The sequence below is a fragment of the Gallinula chloropus genome (genome assembly GCF_964237585.1).
Source record: "Gallinula chloropus genome assembly, chromosome: 1".
NCBI classification, from domain to species: Eukaryota; Metazoa; Chordata; class Aves; order Gruiformes; family Rallidae; genus Gallinula; species Gallinula chloropus.
In genome coordinates this window covers 73,618,802-73,639,420 of record NC_140085.1, presented here as the reverse complement: position 1 = coordinate 73,639,420, position 20,619 = coordinate 73,618,802, and the positions used below count along the sequence as shown (strand labels likewise).

Genomic DNA, 20,619 nt, shown 5'->3' with positions numbered 1-20,619 from the left:
CAGCATTTGTGGTAAGTCAGATCTGTTATGTACCCGAGCACCAATGAAGCTGGAGCACTATGGGCAACAGGATGTGTGGCTTCTGGATGACAGCTCTTCTCAGTGCTCTGTGTGAGCACTTTGGGGATCCGCCTGTGCAACCACATCTTCACTGTTATGTGAAAGGTGCATGCATCTGCTAACAAATGCATTCCTTGGCAGATGTGGGGGACCACCATCCCCAGCACATCTCAGAAATTCACTTCTTTTGTTTCATAGCCTGTAGGCTTCCCAGACATTACCCTTGCTCTCGGTTCTATCCTTACCTGTCCTAGATCTTTCCCACCCTTCCCACTCCTCTCCATTACATGAGGGCTCTGTTAATCTGAGGAACCCAGTAGGAGGCAATTGGCTTTGGCTCCTATTACGTCTGTCCTCTTACCATTGTTTTGCTAGGACAATCTAAATTTCAATTAAAGTCAATACTTCCCAACATTTTTTAAGAAAACAAAGTACTTTAATCAAAACATTGCCAAGATTTTATATGCAAACATGTATCATTTTCCAAAATCAATCACTTTCCAAGACAAAGGCGAGCTGAGTTATCTACTGCTATTATGGCAATAAACTGTGCTACTACTTCTAGTGCTGGGGGCAGAAGCCATACATCAAAAGTAGAAGTGCATTAAAAGAAACTTCTTCATGCAGGTTTATTTGTTTTCCTACAAACATGAGCATGTTTAGTAGTCTGCACTCTGCTCAATCCACTATTTACACAGCAATTCTGTAAGAGCAGCTTAACAGTCCGATGAGACAAGGTAAAAAAGGCTTTTACTCTTTCTGTATCAAGCAAGGAATAGTCCCTCTATCCTGCAATACATCTGATTTTTAGACATATTTCTGAAAAGGGGAGACTGCTCTCTTTGCTAAGGTGTTTTGTCTCCAACACACTTTCCTTGGAGCCGCTAGTGAGACTTCTTGAAGGAACAAGGGACTAGTCTGGGTGAAAATGTACCTGGTGTTATACGATGGTGTTGAAAGAGCAAGTACAATGACACAGTTTCAATTTTCATCTGAAAACTCAAATGCAGCACTTCACCTTCCGTGGACCTGATTCTGCATTCCCTGCTTACTTCAAGCTCTTGCTGAAGTCAGTGGCAACCGATTATACACAAGAATTGTTGTTCTCTGGCTCTGCTCCAAGGGCTTGCTTAAAAACTCTGCCCAGAAAGGCCTCTGAGGGGTCAAGAAACGTCAGGTGTCCCTCTGAAAACACTGAGAGAAATGTTCTACAAATACACATCACAAAAACATCACCCAGCAAACCTGGTAACTGCTCCATTCCACTGCCTCTTAATATTTGAGCGTAGATTTTTGTTTTCATCTCACCTGTACTAATTAACGCTTCATCTCCAAGTTATCAAAGCAAGTAGCAGCAGTTCATAAAACGGCTACTGGAAGAAAATCACAACCCTCTGCTCAATAGGTTAGACTTTTCTTCTCCTTAGAACAAACCAATCAAGACAGGGCATATTTAAAAGGCCGAGAAGGGTAGGTGCAAGCACAGGGAAATGAAATTCTTCTGAACATTTGGGGTAGGTTTGTCGTTTTATTGCAGTTCTGTAGAGCACTTAATGTGAAGGATATCTGACCTTAATCAATATGAGTGCAGTAATATGGCATTATCTCAATGTGCACCAGTGCAATAGTAGAGAACATACATACGTATAGTCTTTCTCTGGTTCTCTTTAAAAAACAATTCCTATTGAATTACAGCTTTCAGTGCTATTTATCAGGAGATTATTGTTTGTGGAAGAATGCTACCTTCCTGCTCAGACTATTCCAAGACTGACTCACATCCTGGTAATTCATTAATACATAATGTGGTTCTAGTCCAGTAAAATAATTTCTGTGCTACACACATCATAAATCCTACAGCATCAACTGAAAAATATATCTGAAATTCTCTTTCTAAACACTAATGGAACATTTTGCTTGGCTTCCCACACACATCATCAAGGGGAGGGGGACAGACAGAACTCTGTACAAAGCAACTGGATAGCAATACACTTTATAGAGTTTTACATAGGAATAGAAGAGCTGCCATACTGAATGAGACCTGAGGTCAAACTAATCTAGCATCTTACTTCCAACAGTAGCCTGTGTCAGGAGCTTCATGAGAAAAGAGAGATGGAATGATCTGTCCCATCTGCCCTCTCCACATTAGGTCTCATCCCACTAGAAATTGATTTAAAGCCTAGATTGTGAGATTTAATATTCCTTCCAAGGAGCAGCAACCAAAGAAAATTTGCCTTTAACTCACAATAACACTGTGCTACAGAGAAGAGAACTGGAGGTGCGGGGGGAGGTAGGGGGATGTATTTGTTTTCATGTCTCGGCAGACTTAATTGCTACAACCAACAAGGGAGATACTATCACTTGGCAAACAAACTTGTACTGGCTGGAGCTGTTTTTACTTCATGCCTGGGGCATTTATTGTTTCTGGATATGATCTTGCAACCCTTTTTTTCTCACAGAGGCAGACTGTACCACTATTCAACAATCTCTCTGACACCAAGAGTAAGCACCATGTGTAACAGAAAGGATTTGAGAAGTATTCCTTTTATTGACAGCGTAACATGTTGCTTTCCAGCAGAGTATTTTTTTTAATCTGATGCTAGAAGCAATATGGTGCTTGTCATAAGCAAGATATTTTTGAAAGGCTCAGTGACACAGAATGCCTTAGAGGAAATCTGCATAAGGAATGAACATCATCAGTGACAGGGAAATCATCTTGAGTTTGCTTTCTGTGAGCTAGTCTGATTTTCACAAGCAGCTCCCAATACTCCTCCGATACACCACTGATTCTCACTGGTTCTTGAGCTACACTGGCAGCTGAACCACCACTGTTGTTTACATACCAAGTGTCCACGCAATTAAACATACTGGGCCAGACCCAGCTGGACTGGCTGAAAAAACAACCTATATCAAGTCACTGCATTTTATATCTGATGTGGATGAGTGTCCGAGTGCATCAAGGCAAAATCACTCTCCTTCATGTGTGTCACGCAGATGAGTTGAGTGGGGAATGGCTTCAGGCCCTTCAACCCTCTCTCTCTCATTAACCATGCAGCACTGGCACTGGCTCACCCTGCTCAAGGAGTGTAAGAAAATAGGGACCAGCAGGTCCCCTTAGTGTGACAGCACTGTAACCCTGCTGAGTATAGCAGCCTTCTCTCTGACATGAGAGCAAAATGAAGCCCTGGGTATTTCCTCTGACTGCTGAAGAGCTCCAACTTAAGAGTAAATGCCCATGCAAACTCAGGCCAAAGTCAGAGAGTGGACTTGTAAGCCTGCTTGCTGCTCACTCCAGGCAGCAACATGGCTCTCTGGGATCCCTGCTGCTACCACCCTCGCAAGGACACAGGCAGCAGCATCTTCATGGCTTGCTAATGCTCTCCAACGCTCTCCAGTCCTGACCATGAGGGTAACAGCCTCAGTGAGAGGTTTGTGTGAGTTCAGGTAGAAGTGAATTTTAAATACAAAGAAAAAATGCCAGACCAAGCAGTAGAATTTTTGCTGGTGTTCTCTCTATACCGTCTCACCTGGCTGTGAAGCTCTATGTTATTGCCACTCCAGAAAGAAGGGGAAGACCAAATAATGCTATTTTTAGTGAACATTTGCTTCTTGCACATATATAATGGGGAGAGGAAAGGAAAGAGAGGGGTAAACCAAGAACAAAACTTTCCAACATTTTTCTCAGGAAAGCTGGCCAAACCCTAACGCTGACACACTGAATCTGAGGGCTCTGGGCCTCACCCATTGTCTTTCAAACTCCCTTGCACGGAACAGGAGTGCCGATACAGCTTAGCTGGAGGGTTTAATCCGTCTCTTGACTGTGGTACGGTGCAGCTGTACCCATTTAACACTCCTCACAGCCCACTGCCTCTAGGACTGCACTAGGGTGTACTCAGCTATACCTTAGAGCTCAGAGGGTAGCAGTAAGGTAAAAAGACAGCCTGGCTTGCCTGGGAGAACCACAACATAAAATTCCTTTCTCCTGCTATTCCAAGGAATTTCCTCAGGATTTTAAAAGTGAGACACAGAACATGGGATTGTCCCCATTCTCCATTTTCATGATGCAATGAGAGGCAGAGAGGAGCAGATGCTCCAGCCCTGACCTCTCCCCATGCATTTACTTAAGCAACCTACGATTGGCGACTGTGCCCTATATAAATCAAGGCAAGGGGTGTACCCTCATCCTGAGACCTTCATCAGGTTACGTGATTGGGAGAAGGCCAGTTGCTTTACTGGGTTACATGATCAGGTGTGGGTGGCAAGTCACTGTCATGTAATCCAAGGGTGCAAACCTCTTAGGCCTGTCTTATTTTTTTTGATTTGGTCACTCTATGTCAAAGATGTCTGGTGATTCAGCACTGCCAGCGTGGATGCACTGATTTATTTGGGATTAAGCTGGTCCTCTACAGCCATATTTATCATCAATGGTTCCATACAGAAGAGTATAGTGAGATCTTTGTGGGCTCCTTTAGGCCAAAAATAATTCCCACAAACACTTTCTACATGTCCTTCCCTGTATGATTAATCCCTCATTTCATACCTATTTTCAAAATGGAGATACCATGCTGGGAGATTCAAATCTTGCCCTTGGAAAGCTAACAGTGTGTATTTTGTACATATAAGTGAAAAGGTGGATGCTATGAGGGGGAATTACATATCCATCCAGTTAATATGGTGATGTTTCAAGTCCAGGCCTGTAGGATCCTTGGAGCATGGACAGTTTCTGTATTTGAAAGGTGCTATTTTTCTTTCTCTTACTCTGGAATGAAAGAAGGCTTCTCTTGGCAATTATGCATTGGGAGCCCTGCATAAAGCATCCCTCTACCAACAGATCAACCACAGGGTCTGCTAGGTCTAATCACATCAAATTCTCTGTAATGAAGACCCACTTGGTAGTAAAGAAAGGTCAGTCTCACATAACAGTATTATTTTAGGACTGCCTGGATTGCAGTCCTCTGGTGCACTGGTTAACACAGAAGGCCTGAGGCTGGGTTCAAATCACAGAATCACAGAATCACAGAATCTTAGGGGTTGGAAGGGACCTCAAGAGATCATCGGGTCCAACCCCCCTGCCAAAGCAGGCTCCCTATCTCATATTACACATATTATATTGTACATATTATATTATATTATCTCATATTACACATATTATATTGTACATATTGTTACATATTATTTTGGATCATGAATCAAAACCAGTTGTGGATGGCAAGAGTTGGGAGGTAAGACAGTAGAAAGCTACCACAGAGCTTGCTATGCTCAAGAGTTCTGCTCAGAGACAACCTGAGAAACAACAAAACAGAGCTGTACAAGGTTTGAAGTGTTTTACAGGTCAGCATTACAGTATGCTGGCAGAGTTACTAAGAAAACTGCCTCAATATCTGTCCACAGTATCCTTGGCTCCGACCACTACTTCAAGTTGCTCCATACTATGAGCACCAAGTTTTTGAGGAACACTTGATGGGAAGTGAAGCTAAGGAGAGAGAAAGGGGGGATACAGTGGGGTATGTAAGAAACCCATTTGTTTTAAAGTAGAGAAAGTCCCAACACACAAATACAGTAATGGATAAATGCATGTCTTTCTCTTGTAACGAGAGGAAAAATCCACCTCAAATCAGCTATACTTGGACTTCGATTGGATAGCTCTGTAGTCCTAAAAACTCCCAAACTTCTAGCAAAATGGAGCCCCAGAAAATCACTAGAGGGAAAATTCAATATATCATGAAGCTGGGTTGGAGCAAATTCTCTTTGGGACTTGTTGCATAAACCACCAGCACTGGATTTCCTTTGGATAGGCACCAGCAGTACTAATAGTAGATTACAATGCCCTGTATTCCAAGGCCTAGTTGGAAGCAAAGAGTCAGTTGCATTTGTTTGAAATCTGTTAGGAAGGCAGTAAAGGATAACCAATAGTCAAACAGCCAATACATCAAAGCAAATAAAAAATACTGTCACCTACTGTGTGTGAACAGGGCCTTAAAGAAGCCCTGGAAATGCCAGATGCCCATGCAAGTATTCCACATGCTCCAGAGGTGCTTTTTTCCTGGTGGACAATCAACTCCTTTTAGAGAGGTTGTATCAATTAAAATGGTCAGGGAAAAGCCTTCTTGGGCAGACTTGGTTATGGCTGAACATCATGGCCTGTGGGATCTAGCAATCACCAAGCACCACTTGAGCCTGCTTTGGAGGCTGTGAGTGGACTGGAATGATGTAAGTGCCTTGAACTGCTCCCTCCCCTCCCTCCCCATGAAAGTTTAAATTCCTCATGAGAGGAGGAGGATTTGACTCTGTTTTGGACAAAGGTGGAAGAGGGGCAGAGGGATAGAGTGTAGATGTAGGAAGCCAACGTATTACATGTTGATCCCTGGATGTTCCCACTAAAAGGACTTTTTTCCCCAAATGCAGCTCATCTTTCCAGCTCTACTACTCCCTGGAGAGAGTTATGACAAATGCCTGTGCTGTTTCTCCTTGTCCCGCTTTGCAAAAGGCAATTCCTACAGCAGGAAAATTATTTATGATAGAATCTCACACATGTCTCTGGGTGCTTAATGAAGCCTGAACTTGAGTGGAGCAGAGAGACTGCTTATTGTCGAATTTTTTTCGAGATCACTGCACAACAAACAGAAACTGAATAAGCAATTAAGTTAACTGGCTTTAAAACTCATATTGGCTGAGGATTAAGGTAATTATGTCTGCGCTTACACACATTCATTGCAGCTTTAAAGAGTCTTGCTTGCTGTTTTGTTGCCCATGTGGTTCTAAAACTAATCTGAGTTGTTGTCCTGCTGTTAATTACCACAAGGGTTACAAACACAAGCTCTCTTTGCGATAAATTTAACTATTATTTGTATTACATGTGCAAAGGAGATGCAGGCCTCTTTCCCTAGGTTTATACAAACAGATCCAACCGTTTCTTCCCGTATCAAAGAATTTACGACACCTTAGACTTAAGGGATCTGTTAAAATAATACACAATAGATGGGTTTGGCATTGTCACACAGTGATTTCACCGTCAAAGGGGAAAAGGAAACTATTTCTAAGTTTGAGTGAAAAGAGAGACTCTGGGAAAGTGCTATCAGTCTCCACAATATCACTGGCAGGGCAAAGAGGATTCTTCATCTTCTGGGTTACAAATAAGTTTCCTTTTAAATGGCTGGAATGCAGGGGAGGGGAAAGGAAGGGAAACCCCCACATTCTCCTTGTCTAACAAGGAGCCACAGCGTGAGAACCACTCCCTGGTAGAAGTAATTTGTGATTGACAATGGTTTTCTTTGCAGCCGGGGCTAAAAATGGTTTAGCTGTAAGCAGACGAATGCAGAACATTTTAATGCCCTTTACAAACGCAAGGGCTGCTTACACAAGCACTCTGCATGCAGCATGGCCAGCCAGGGGCACCAAGCAAGCCCCAACCTTCAGAGCTCCTGAAAAAACAACGAATTTTCCTATCAGGAGAAAAAGACCTTAAATTTGTGTAATGGGCAGATTCACAGAGAGCAGATTCACCAAACTGGAAGTTTATTCTCCAGGCTGTCCAGGCATTCATATGTGTGATCTCAGGCAAACTGCTATATTTGGCTTCACCCTTCCTGCCTGAAAAACCAAGAGAAATACTTCTCACAGAAAGGATGAATGCGTGTAAGGCACTTGGTAGGATGGGGTGAGAGCTCTGCAAACAACCAGGACAAGGTCTCAGACTTCGATACAATTTCCCTGCAATCTTAAAGTTGGCTTCGAGGTCTACAATGAAAGGACCTCAAGGAAATGAGGTGAGGTGGGACAACCTCAAGGAAATGAGGTGACATGGGACAACCTCAAAATTTCACAGGGAATCTGAAGGAACCTTTTCATTGAAAGGTGTAAAATTTCCTTGTGCTGAAGCTAATGATCATATGAAGTTATGCAGCAAAAACTTACCTGTATTTTTCAACAGTTTGAAAAATGTTGCCAATGTGAACTGCATCTCTGTGGCTTTGCTGTTCACTGATTTTTTCCTGAGCCAGACACAGACTTATCCAGGGGTTCTGCAGGTTAGTAAAAGGGCAACCTTGCCAGCTGTTTCCATGAGTGTTTTGCCTACAGTCAGCAGAATCTGTTCCCTGACGTTAGTGACGAACTCATTTGGAGATGAACTCCCTAAGGGTGCCACCTGGACTAAATAAGATTCAGCCCCAAACAAGGTGGACTTCTAAGGTCCTAAATGAGTGTTTGGGAAACATGTTGATTTGTAACCAAAAGAAATCTTTGTTTTAAAAATAAAAACCAGAGGAGAAAGGCAATGTTGACAGCAGGATCATAAGTCACAGAAACTCTGTTGTGAATCAAAACAACAGATGTAACATGAACAACATCATCTTCTATAAATACAAATCAGACTTTTCTATTTCACCCGTTGGAAAGGCTAATATGCCCAAAATAAATTTCCCTGAATCTCTTTGTAATGTTGTATGGTCGGTGTTTACTGGCTGTTCCAAAAAAAAACCCAATCCAAGGATGATTTATATTCCAGCAGAGCCAGTAACCCCAAACCACATTTTTCTGTCAGATCTGACATCAATAACTATAACCACTTCCACTAACTATATTCTTTTTTTCAGAGGAAGAAGCAAAGTACAGGTGATTCATACATCAGACATTTCTTGATCTATATTCACTTTCCTTCTGCCTTTATTAGCAGGGCTACTGGCTGCATGAGTCACCAATTATCACCTTGAGCACCAGACAGGAACTAAATTATCACAGTGCTCCCTCTGCAAAGCAGGCATCATACCACGCTTGCCGTTATCAGTCTCTGGGGCCCAAATACCTCAGACTTCAAACGGGGTGTAACTTTGTCCTCCCCATTTCACAGTGTGAAGAGCCAGCAATTTTAGGACCAGAGGAACTTCTTCGGCCCAAAAATTCTCTGAGGACACACTAAGCTATCTGTCACAGCAACAGATAAGCCACACTTCATGAATCAGTCAAAATACCATGTAGAGGCAGAGAGAGTGCTCACTGAGGATGGAAAAAGTAGGATGGTCAGACCATGTTGCTATTTCCATGTCCCTCACAAGGGAGAAGACATCATCTACTGCGGCATTCCGTGCGTGGTTACTGTTACACTCACCCACACAGCAGCCCAGGCAGGCCAAGAAACAAAACTCAGCTGAACAACACTTACAGAGCAGCTTCTGCCGCCCCGTTATTGCGATGGACACACAATTATAAGTAGCTTTCAAAGCCTATTAGTGACTTTGCATGATGAAGAAACAGGCAGCTTTTGCCTAACGAGAATGCAGGCCTTGATTCTCCTCCAGAGTTTTTCACTGGTGTAACTACAGTTAGTTCACTTGGTGAAACCTCTGGCGGATGCCACAGTGAGAGCATGTCAGGACACAAGAAATTAATGAACTAGAAAGTATTCCTAGCCTTCTCTGAATACATCATGAGGAGAAACTTTTGAACATCTTGCTCCCATTTTTAACAGGTACATCAAAACCCAGCAACTTACCTTGCTTACAGTGTGATTTCTGGCTAGTCATGTGGCACTAACCGTGCCCCTCACAGCTCTTCCCATCCTGTCCCAGCTTGAAACCAGCCTTGCACTGAATCCTTGTGCCTAATCACACAAGTCAGGGTGGAATAGGCTTCTTAGGTGATAGAAGCACCAGTGAGATGCAATGGAAAATTTTTGAATGGCCCATCTTATCTTCAAACCTTGGTTTCTCTTTTGTTGATGAACAAAGAAGCTCTAAAATACTAGTGCTATTTTGGACTTTGTAACTTTTATGTGTTCAAAACCCACACAAATAATTATGAATTAATGCATTTAACAAAAAATTAATTTCTCACTCTACTGATGCATGCTCATATTTCTATCCTTTCCTAGGAGGTCTTTAAAGAATAAAGTTACAGAGCTCAAATGCTTAAAATGTCATTTCTCCAAATGTACATGGGTGTAAATGGTTGTGCACTTCATTAATCATAGAATATATAATATCATATGACTCGGATATCAAATGATGAGTTGCACAGCAAATGATGTAAAACACACTTCATTTGAATTCTCACAAAACATCTACATTATCCCTCCATAAACAGATTCTCTCAGGCAAAGGTGAGTTCAAAAATTAGATTCTCCTTACAGTTTAAATGTTGCAAATGCTCTATTCCAGTAAGCTGCTCTAAATGACTCCAGTGTAAATAAGATAAGCCTCTGTCCCATTAAGATCATGCCACATTAGAGGATTTGGATGTAAGGCTCTTTGCCCGAGCCTATTTCACTAGACCACATAGATTTTCATGTTTCAGCAGGACACTGGCATTCCTGCCAGTAAAACCATAAAACCAAGAAATTTCCAAAAATCTTCTAACCCCCCTCAGGAAATGGAAATGTGGTACTATTTTTCTAACTTTACTTCCTATGACAATATGATTAAAACCTGTAGTACAAATGACATAATTAAAAAAAAAAAATCAGCTGAAAATGGCATCTTCACTATAGGAAGAGTAAAATAACTGATTACCTTGGCAGGTCCGTTCATCTGTGAGCAGTTTATAGCCTTTCTGGCAGCTGCACTCAAAGCTGCCAACCGTGTTTCGGCAGAAATGGTCACAGCCGCCATTGTTCACCAAGCACTCATCGATGTCTGCAAAGAACGGACCGGGAAAGAAGTTAGTTCCTGACAATGATTTGGTTGTTCAGGGCAGGTGTAAAGGAGTTTCCTCAGGTCCCCAGGGAAGCTGCTGTCCCTGTCAGGGATCAGGCTGGCCAGATGTATCCCTTCCCAATCCTTTCTCGCAAGGCTTACAAAAGCGCTACGGGCCGAGTCATTCCGGAGACAGGTATTTCTCTCTGGATGGGAACTGTAGGATGACCCAAGCTGAGAAGTTTTGATGTTAAAGAATGTTCAGGGAAGTTTCTGTGTAGGTGTAGAGGTCTGGCTGACAGAAGACTTCAGCCTGTGTAAGACACGAATCCCTTACCTTACACAGGAACTATGAAAACCGAAGACGATGAAAAATTGAAATGACAGCAAACATGAAGTAAAACTTACTGAATTCTGGAAAAAAACACATCTGTTACCCCTACATAAACAACTATGGGGACGTAGGAATTCAGCATTATAGGTGGCATTATATGCTAGTTTGCCCATTATGAACATGATGTCACTGAATACCCATTTTTCATACATTGAATGTCTGATTTGGTGTAACAGAGAAGCAGCTGTGAGCACAGGTGAAATGTTGCTTCTTTGGTTGCTCTGAAAGCAGAGCTCCCATTGCCTTTATTTGAAAGCCACCCATGAAGGATGGCTCTCACTTTATGTAATCATTACAAAGTGCACTGATGAAATTGTAAAGACCCCTGTTCTGAATTTCAGACTGGAGATTCTACTTCCTCCACCTTCTAACTTCTCCCAAAGATGCTGAAGAACTGGAGTGACCAGTCCCTTTTCCAACCCATAACAGCTTCTGTGATAAGTATATAGTAAGTTCACAGAACCTTGTATGAAACACAGGGCATTTTTCCATCCTCCCCCACTTATAAAACCAGGGATCCATGGCTTTTTGAAAAAAAAAAAAGTACTTTTGAGGGGGGAAGGGGGAGAAGAATAGAGCCACAAAAATAGCTCTTTCTGGGATGCATACCATGAAGAAATACTATGACATAAAGCCCTGGCTGCTCACTTCTAGAAGTGAAAACAAGATCTTTCAGAAAACTGAGTGGAGGGTGACGTTTCCTATTGAAAAGCCTCTTGCTATTTAAAAAGCAAATCTTGCAAAATACAAATCTAGGTGCCAAAAGGGCTGATATGTGGAGATGGAAAGTTATCAAAGATAGCATGATGCTGGTGAATAAAGGAGGCATTTAAAAGTGATTTGAATTTAGGATGACTTATAGTGGATGTCATTAATTTATTTTTGAAAACATATGATTACAGACACAGGAGAGTAGTGTGTGGCTCTTACAATATTTCTGCATGAGAAATATAAAAATGCTCAGGAGAATGTACTACTCAGATAAGCAAGAACAATGTATATTGCTATAAAGGTTTGCTTCTGAGCTACCTTTGTGGCAAAGAAAGAAAATTTGCTCTGAGACCCTCTGAACTAATACTACTGCTTACTGCTTTTGTGCTGGGCTCTGTGAGGAGTGGCATTTGCATTTAGTGCTGTTAAAAGCATGAAGTTAGAATGGTAGGTAGCTGCTGCAGTGGTATTATGCCCTGAATGCCCTATATGAAGCCAGTGCAAATCTTTATGTCTCGGATAACAAAGGTCTCAAAGTCATCTGAAACCAGGAGTCGTGACTATTCTTTGTGGTCCTTGAGTTTTGGTGATTAGGCTAGCCAAGGTCAGGTAATCTTAGGCTCCCAACCTGATAAATCTGGTGAAGAACCCACTGAGGGTCACTCTATGTAGTACCGTGAAGCTGGGGGCAGCAACCTGTTTGGTTTCAGCTGCCATCACCAGCACAGGTCAAGATCAGCAGTGAAAACACAAGACTTCTTGGCCCAATTCCACAGGCTGGCATTTCCATTTGTAGAAACAATTCTTCCTAGCTCCAGTATGTGCAACTGGGGCTGTGTTGCAGGTTTTATGATGGATTACCACAACAGTCCCATCCTTTGGCATAGCACAGCTGTATCAAACTATAGTTTAGCTTGTCCTGACAAAACTGGTGGACAAATGGAATTGTGAATAAAAATTACCACTATATTATGCATCATAAACACACAGAGCAGTCATCCATCATGAAGATCTCTTTTATCCATGATAAGAACAACATGACCTTTGGGCTACTCCGCTACCTGAGACTGCTTGAAGCAGAAATTACTTGCAGCCTGTCAAACACCATTCTGAAGAACAGATTGATGCTTTAAACGATGGCCCCTGGATTTCCCACGTTAAATTCCAAATTCCAGTCTCACTACCTTTCTTTTCACAGTCTCCGAAGACTGTAAGGGACAAAAATGAAAACCTCCTGGCCTCACAGGGTAGATTTAAGGCTGTTAATCATTGTAATTCCACTGACAAGGCAGCGTACCAGTTTTACGCCAGCAATTCTTTGGAATAACTTTGAACCAGGATCTGGGTAAAACCTGGGAGAGTCCACAGGAAAACACAGTATTTATCCATTTCTTCTAGCTGGAAAACATGACGTGGCCTTCTGAAACCAGGACCATCAAAACAGAATAGAGGTCAAAACTGTTAGCTGCAAAAACACTCTAAATAACACAAACAGCGCCAGTGTCTCTGCTTCACTGTATTTCTTTCCACAGCCATAGCAAGACTGACAAGGTATGTAAAAATTATTTCACTCTATGGAAAGCAGTGCATTGCTGCATTTCACTTGTAAGAGAGCAGTATCCAACCGTATCATGTCTAACTGGTTCACAGAAATTGCATAAGGTCTATATCCCCACTATTTTTCTTTCCACAGCTATAAATAATTTGTGTTATGAGCCATGTGAAAATAAATGATTGCACTGTCTGAGAAGGTGAGGCCCCATTTATCTTTAAACTGACTGGTACCCAACTTTGTCATGTGCCTGTTTGAACTTCACAGAGAGTATACACATCTGCCTATCATGTAGGGAAAGAAAACACAATGGAAACCCATCACGGTATTTCTACCAGCTTGTAAATTATTTAGTCAAATATCCCCGTACTATTACTGGGACTGTCCATAAAGAAGCCATAAACCTGGTGTCTTCAAACAGAGCTCTCAAGTGGCTCCTTTTCAACTGATGATGCAGGTTGCAGAAGAATGGCTCAGACTTCCCACAGTGCGCTGCTGCTCCGTATTACCAGGAATGCACAACTGTGTAAAAACTTGTATTTCTCCGTGTGTGTGTGTGTGTGTGTGTACATAAAATGCCCTGATGATCAGTGTTCAGACAATGCACTGGTCATTTCAGACTAGAAGTTCTAATGGGCATTAGTAACGAAATCCCAAAGGCTTCGTCGTAATGCAGTAAATCAATATTGTCAAATAATACCTTGGCTCATACAAGCTGCTGGCATGCTACAAACAGCAAGTGATGTACCCAGCACAAATGGGACACAGGCAGAAATAGAAAATATGGGCCAGTGAAAAACCACAGAAGCCTTAAAATTTACTAATCAAAATGTCAGGTGAAGTGATGGCGTAACAGGCAACTCGGTACTCGAGCCTCCCATTAGCCCCGAAAATGGTTCAAGAAAACATGAGTTGCACAAAGGTAGTTAAAACCTTCTTTAAAGCTATAGTGTTTGGGGTCAAAAAAAGAAATCATAAATATTCGCCTGGATATGAAACGAAGCAACATCATCGCAAAAGCCGTGGGCTCATCTGAACCCAGAAACAAACCCTGGGCTGTTTTGTGATTCACAAATAGTGGAGAAGTTCCACTGAGGCTTCTGTGACTCCCCATCACCTCTACGCACATCGTTAAATAGAAGCCCAGGTTTGCAGCAAAGACCGGACATCAAGACAGACACCTTGGTGAAGTCAAGCACAACTCTGGATCTGCTTACGTGACCCTAGAGCTTTGTGGCATTTGCTAATAAGTCACATTTTCGGTACACAGATCCAAACACTCCTTTAAAATGCCCATTCTTCATAGTTATTTTGCAAAGATGTCTGTATTCTTTTGATGCTCAAAAGCTAATTTCAAAAGAATGGAAAGGGCAATAATTTTACAAGAATGAAGGAGAAGTACATAAAATAACATGATTTCTGAAGTAAGTGATTACCCTAAGTTTTCTGAGGATCTCAAAATACGAGGGCAGCAGTGGAATCAGCTTTAAATAAAGCTTTGTAGCTTTAAATAAAGGACCAGAAACTCAGATGCTTTGTGGTAAGTTACATAGCCACGATTTGACTATTGGGAACAGGCAGTCCATTATTTTTCTTTTCATGTCCTTGTGCAGATTAATGGGAGTGACTGCTCCTGTTCCTCTTATACCTTTCTAAAATCCACCCAGCATAACTCACATTTGGAAGGACCTGGCTCCGATCAGGGATTGCGTGTGCAAGCGTGCATGTGTGCGTGGCAACTCACAAAGATCTGCCTTGCTGTGTACCAGTCAGAGAACAAATTAGAAATTAGGGGTTTTAGGCAACCTAGAATTTAACATTTCACATAAGCTGCTTAAAGGCAACTGAAAGGGTGATAATCAACGTGCAGTCTTCACTTAGCTGTTGAACAATGATGGGTATGGAGATTTCCAAAGCCCCGTCGCAGGCGGAAGTGAGGCTTCTCCTTTCAATGGCTGGATAAATATTTGAACTGATTGTGTCTGTCTAATCCTTTGCCATTTTTAAAATGCTACCTAGCTCCAGGAAAACCATATACTCCCAGATTAACCTCAAATAACTACAAAACCTTCATACCCTTCTTGTTTTCGCTAATGACAGCGTGTTTAGGATTAATGATGCTATTGCCACTACACAGCGGACATCAATATAGACAGATATTCTGCAAGTGAGCTAGTCTGTTAGTTCTTCTTACTCACTGCTTTCCTCCTCTTTTCTCTCCTCTTTTCTCATGCTCCTACAAATCACCAGTGTCGCCTAAACCTTATAGCTAGTGCTGCCTTGTTGACACAGGTATTAGTTCCCTGATGTGCGCAGACCACAAAGTACTTTATAAAGCAGCCGCAAAACTTTTTAACCCCGTGTCAGAGGTGGGGAAATAGAGGCACAGAAAAACAAACTATCTCATCCACACTTGAACCCAAGCCCAGCACACAACTCGACAGACTACCTAGCTTAGAGACAGTGTCAATCAGCACAGGCTTGCACAAAACACATGCTGTTCTACAAGTCCCTCCACATTACAAATATCGCCAGAGCTACCGATACTCAGATTGCAATTATTTTAATATTTGCCTGGCACTTTGCAATAAAACGTGAAATAGATGAAGTAACTCAGGATTAACGTAAACATAACCTATCAGGCTATGTTTGCAATGCTCTAAGTAACATTTTCCACAGTGTTTTAAATAATGTATGCCAGGGGCATATTACTAAGATATGAAAATAATTTCGCATCCTCAGACTCACTGGAATCAGTACCACTGTGAGAAAACCTAAATTGAAATAGAACTTAGGTTCTGCTGCTCCTTCCAGAAAACATCGAGCCAGCTGTGGTCTGGCAGTCAATTGGGGCTTGGACATCCTAGTTTCAGTTTTACAATGGGTTTATGTGAAAGTTGTAACATCTCTCTGCTTTACTCCATCCGTAGAACAGATGATTGGTAATTATCACTTGATATTTTCAGGACCAATACTTTAAAATGGATTATTCTAACTGAAAAAAGCATACTGAATCAAAAAGTCATTTACTGGACAAAATGTTTTAGTCAGATTACAGCTGTTTTTAATTTGTGGTCTGGGCTTCTGAATGGCTTGTCTGAATGGCTTGCTACAGCAGCCTGTTCTGCATAGGCAGTGCTTTGTGCAGGCAGGTTGTGTGAATATGTGCACACCGGCACAACCATCGTTATTTTAGGAAGGATCTGTACTGTTCCACTGCTCCACCTGTGACTGGGCTCTCCCAGCATCATTCATTTCCTCTAAGACGTTTTGCGTGTTTCAGGGAGGACCAATTCTATTTATGCAATGGTTTCTACTTGAGGATTTCAAAGGCCAGCATCTTATCAGCTTCATTACACTAAACATACACAACACTTCTGCAGGAGAGATAAGTTTAATTAATTCTCCCTTAACAAATGTGAAACTGAGGTAGGTAGGGTAGCATGTGACTTCCCCAGATCAGATAGCTGCAAAGAGAAATAAGGCACCTCTAATTTGAGTTTTGCACTTCAGCGACATCCTCGTTTTCCCTCCCACGGTGCTAATTAACTGTAATGTATGGCAATCATTACTGAACTGAAGTTCCACTAAGTAGCAAATGAAGGTTCTCTGTTTAATTAGCTTTATGGCTAGGTTGTGGGGCAAGGCATTTTCCTAATTAACAGAATTAAAACTCGACTGGGCAGACAGGAATGAGTGTAATTAAAATTTAATCTCCCTCATCCTGAAAACAGGCTGCCCACAAAATAGAGAGCTTTGTGTAAATGCTCTTAGAGCATGGAAAGGTTGAGGCAGGTTTCAACACATTTCCCTCATGTCACTTTCTCCATTTTCACCTGTTATCTTTGCAATTTTACGAAGAAATCTGTCTTCCAACACAGATGGTAATCTGTCACATATGGATTTAGGTGTCAGCTATTCTCCTCCAGGACATATCCACTCTGACATTATCCACCAACCAATCAATAAAAGAGTCTGCCAGGCTGCCAAGAGATCAATCACCTTGTAAAACAAACATTATGTCCTATTATTTTCTTATTACAGTTAATTAGATTTATAAAACACAAAAAGCTTGGAAAGGGAAAAACTTAGAAATGCTGTCAGGATAGTTTAGACCCTGATTTCTCATTCGTGAAAGGGAAGGGATTTACTAAATCTAATGTGAAAAGAAAGGATTTTCATTTAAATTTTTTTGCTGAACACTGAATTCTTTTTCAAACTTAGAAACATGTTAGCACAATGCTACGAACCCAAACAGTGTGAGCTGTCCTAGGCTGGCACACCAGAACATGGACCGGAGACACAGAGAAATAGACTGATAGAGTATTTTGCTGTCTAGCCTGAGCTGAAAGTAAAAACTACCCCCTCACCTCCACCTCCTCCCAGCCATAGGAATCCTGGAAAATAAAGTTTTCCTCCTACTGTAACATTTTATCAACCAAAATGCTTTTCCATAAAACACTGGAGAGGGATGATGCAAGTGTACAGTTTAGACTCCCACCTGTACCTGGGGACATCTCTCTATTTTACAAAGGCCTGGGCAAGCACGGGACATCAAGCTCCAGGAAACTCCAAACTCAGCCAGGTGCCTCAGCCTTTGTTGGTGGTACAGAACTGGGCAAATACATTGCTACTTGCCTACTTTATTTATGCACACAGCCACTCTGACTGTAACCATTCTGTGTTTAATACCGCTGCGCTGTACGCAGAGGGAGCTGAGGCGGGGTTGCTGCTGGAGGTTACGCACAACAGCAGCAGCAAAGGAGTCAATTCAGTGCTTCTTAAGGTAGAAATCAGACAAAATTGGGGAGCTGACATCCCTGGGCATTATCTCCATACTAAATTCCACTAAACCCCAAGGCCCTTGCTCTTACAATATTCACATGTAATCTCAATGAAGAGCAGAGGGGCAATCGAGCCAGCTGTGCGCTATTCGACAAAGGTACAAGAACCCCTAGACTTAGCACATTAACTTGATTTACCTCAACTCATAGTTGTTTTCACTTCCCCCCCTTCGGAATGATTATCAGCTCAGGAAAGCTGTGAGCTCATTTCCAAGAATCTACTTCCTTCTAAAAATTTAGTTTGGTTTAATTAAATAAAATTTTAAAATTAAATTAGTATTAAAGACAGTTGAAGATACTGATACTCTCACTGAAGTCCTTTTGAAACTACACTTGCTTTCCTATGATAAAGCTGCTTGTGCCTAAAAGGACAGCCAAATACAATTAGTCCATGCTAATTCAAATGCCTCATAGCTGTTCTAGTACCAAAGAAATGTGGCTGGTGACCAAAAATTAACCCTCCAAAACTTTTTGAAGACACGACTTCAACCAGCCAGGCATCTGTTCTGTACCAGAGAAGACAAAGACACTTCACGGGGAGCAAGATCTAGCCATATAAAAAACCAAGCTGGATTTTATGATAAAAAAAGCATCAATAAAAGAATGAAAAAATCCTGTACATTTTGAATGTTGGTAGCTATGATTATGTGAGTAGTCAACTCCCAAATTACAGAAAGCACAGCACACTCTTACATAATAAACTGTGGTTGCTGATCCTCAGGGAGCTTTATATTGGTGAATAAATGCAAGGTCTTTTCAACAACTGAAATGCAAAATATGACCCTCCCAAGCATTAATTTAAAGGATTTGGCATTTTCAAAGGAGAGGTTCACAAAGACAAATAACAACTGCAAGTTTCCAGGGAACAGGGATATTGCCTAGTCATGAAAAAACCCTAACTTAGTACACATGAATTTATTTTGTGGGAATAGATGGAACCCTTGGGAGGGAATGAAACTGAATGAGTTACATGGCAGCTGACCCAAGTCTGCAATTTTTTAAAGGAAGATAATCTGTTATATTATATTTGTCTGTCATGAAGAAGTCCACAGCAGGCAAATGAATTGTATGCCTTTAACCTAAAAAAAAAAAGAAAGAAAAAAAAGTAGAAATCCCCCTCTCAAAATAGGGAAGGGTCAGTGAAACTTTCATACACATTCTGGATTAGATAAACTCACATGTTAAATTTGCAGACTAAATTTGCTTCACTTAACAGTTGGAAGGCAGATGTTATACACAGTTTGCTTCTTGGATTCTGCTCTCCAGCCTCTCTTTTTTTCTGTCATTCATTCCATTTTCTTCTTTCTGACAAATTTCACCTGTGTTGGTATCTAAAATTTGTTTCCTCCTTTTTTTTTTTTTTTTTAATTCCATGGGTTTGTAATTGTCTTTTTCCTCTCTGTGGCCTGGAACTTCAATTCTCTCTTAGAAAGTCTGGATCAAATTATGCCTACATATGTAAAATTCATCGTTCTGTTGTCCAGTCGGCACACATATCCATCAGTCAGTATCCAAATGCTCATTTTTCTGATTTCCTCGCTGGGCTTCCGAGCACTTGCAGCCATCTACCACCAGGAGTTTCCTATCTCTTCTCCCCCCAAATCCCACATGTTTTTTGCTGTTGACTAGACCTTGCTGTCTTTCCAACATCTCTTCCACCAGCTATAGTTTCATCACCAACACTGTTGACCCTTCTCCTCTCTCTGCCGCTCAGTCAGACACTCTGTCCTTTTATCACCTGCCAGATCTGCCTCTGCACTGACAACAGTCAACTCTCTCCTTTCTTTCTTAAAGTGTGGGGGGGGAAAAATCACAGTCCTAATTTGGAGTCACCTCACAGTCTTATCATGCCCAGAAGCAGCTGCTTCCAGGGCAGCATCACCGGGCCAGATGACTGTGGCCCCTTCACTAGTCATGACACAGCTTTCTGCTGAGCTCCTGCAGCTGCCTGCCAGACGCTGTTACCGTGTTCCTCACACTGGGTTGATCTTGCTTGTTCTTTGCCGTGTGACTGGAAAACAGTTCTATAACTGCACAAAACGACTGTGGCCTCAGCAATAAGGCTACTGCAGACAGGCCTGAACGTTTGCTTCTTGAATGCACATTTGGGTAGCTATTTTGAAAATGTTTTTGTAGCTACCCAGGAGCTTGTGCTCTGGTCTGATACCTTAGTCTCATCCATCTCTTCCAAACCAAACAGCTCTTTTGATAAACTGAGCTTGATCATTGCTTTTCCATCAGTTCCTCAGTCTTCCTTCTTTCAGTCCTCATCTTTTTGAGTTATTTGGGTATTTTTAACACAGAGGATCTTGCATCCTACATAATTCCTACCAAAATAGAACTAACCTCAAAACTGCTTTTGTTATTTAATATTCCCTTGTGGCTTTAGTCTTCCATTTGCCTTTCCTATCAAATAAATTCAGAAAATTTCCT

The 20,619-nt window shown here is 41.6% G+C and overlaps 1 protein-coding gene across 1 annotated transcript in view; it reads right to left on the bottom strand.

Moving 5' to 3' along the window:
- SCUBE1 (signal peptide, CUB domain and EGF like domain containing 1) overlaps window positions 1-20,619 on the bottom strand; it is a gene marked incomplete at its 3' end in the record, with an annotated part of 207,684 nt that overhangs the window by 34,862 nt on the left and 152,203 nt on the right. The window contains exon 9 of the mRNA XM_084262753.1: window positions 10,563-10,685. Within this exon, the coding sequence (XP_084118879.1) occupies window positions 10,563-10,685 (123 nt within the window). The remainder of the gene's footprint in view (window positions 1-10,562; window positions 10,686-20,619) is intronic.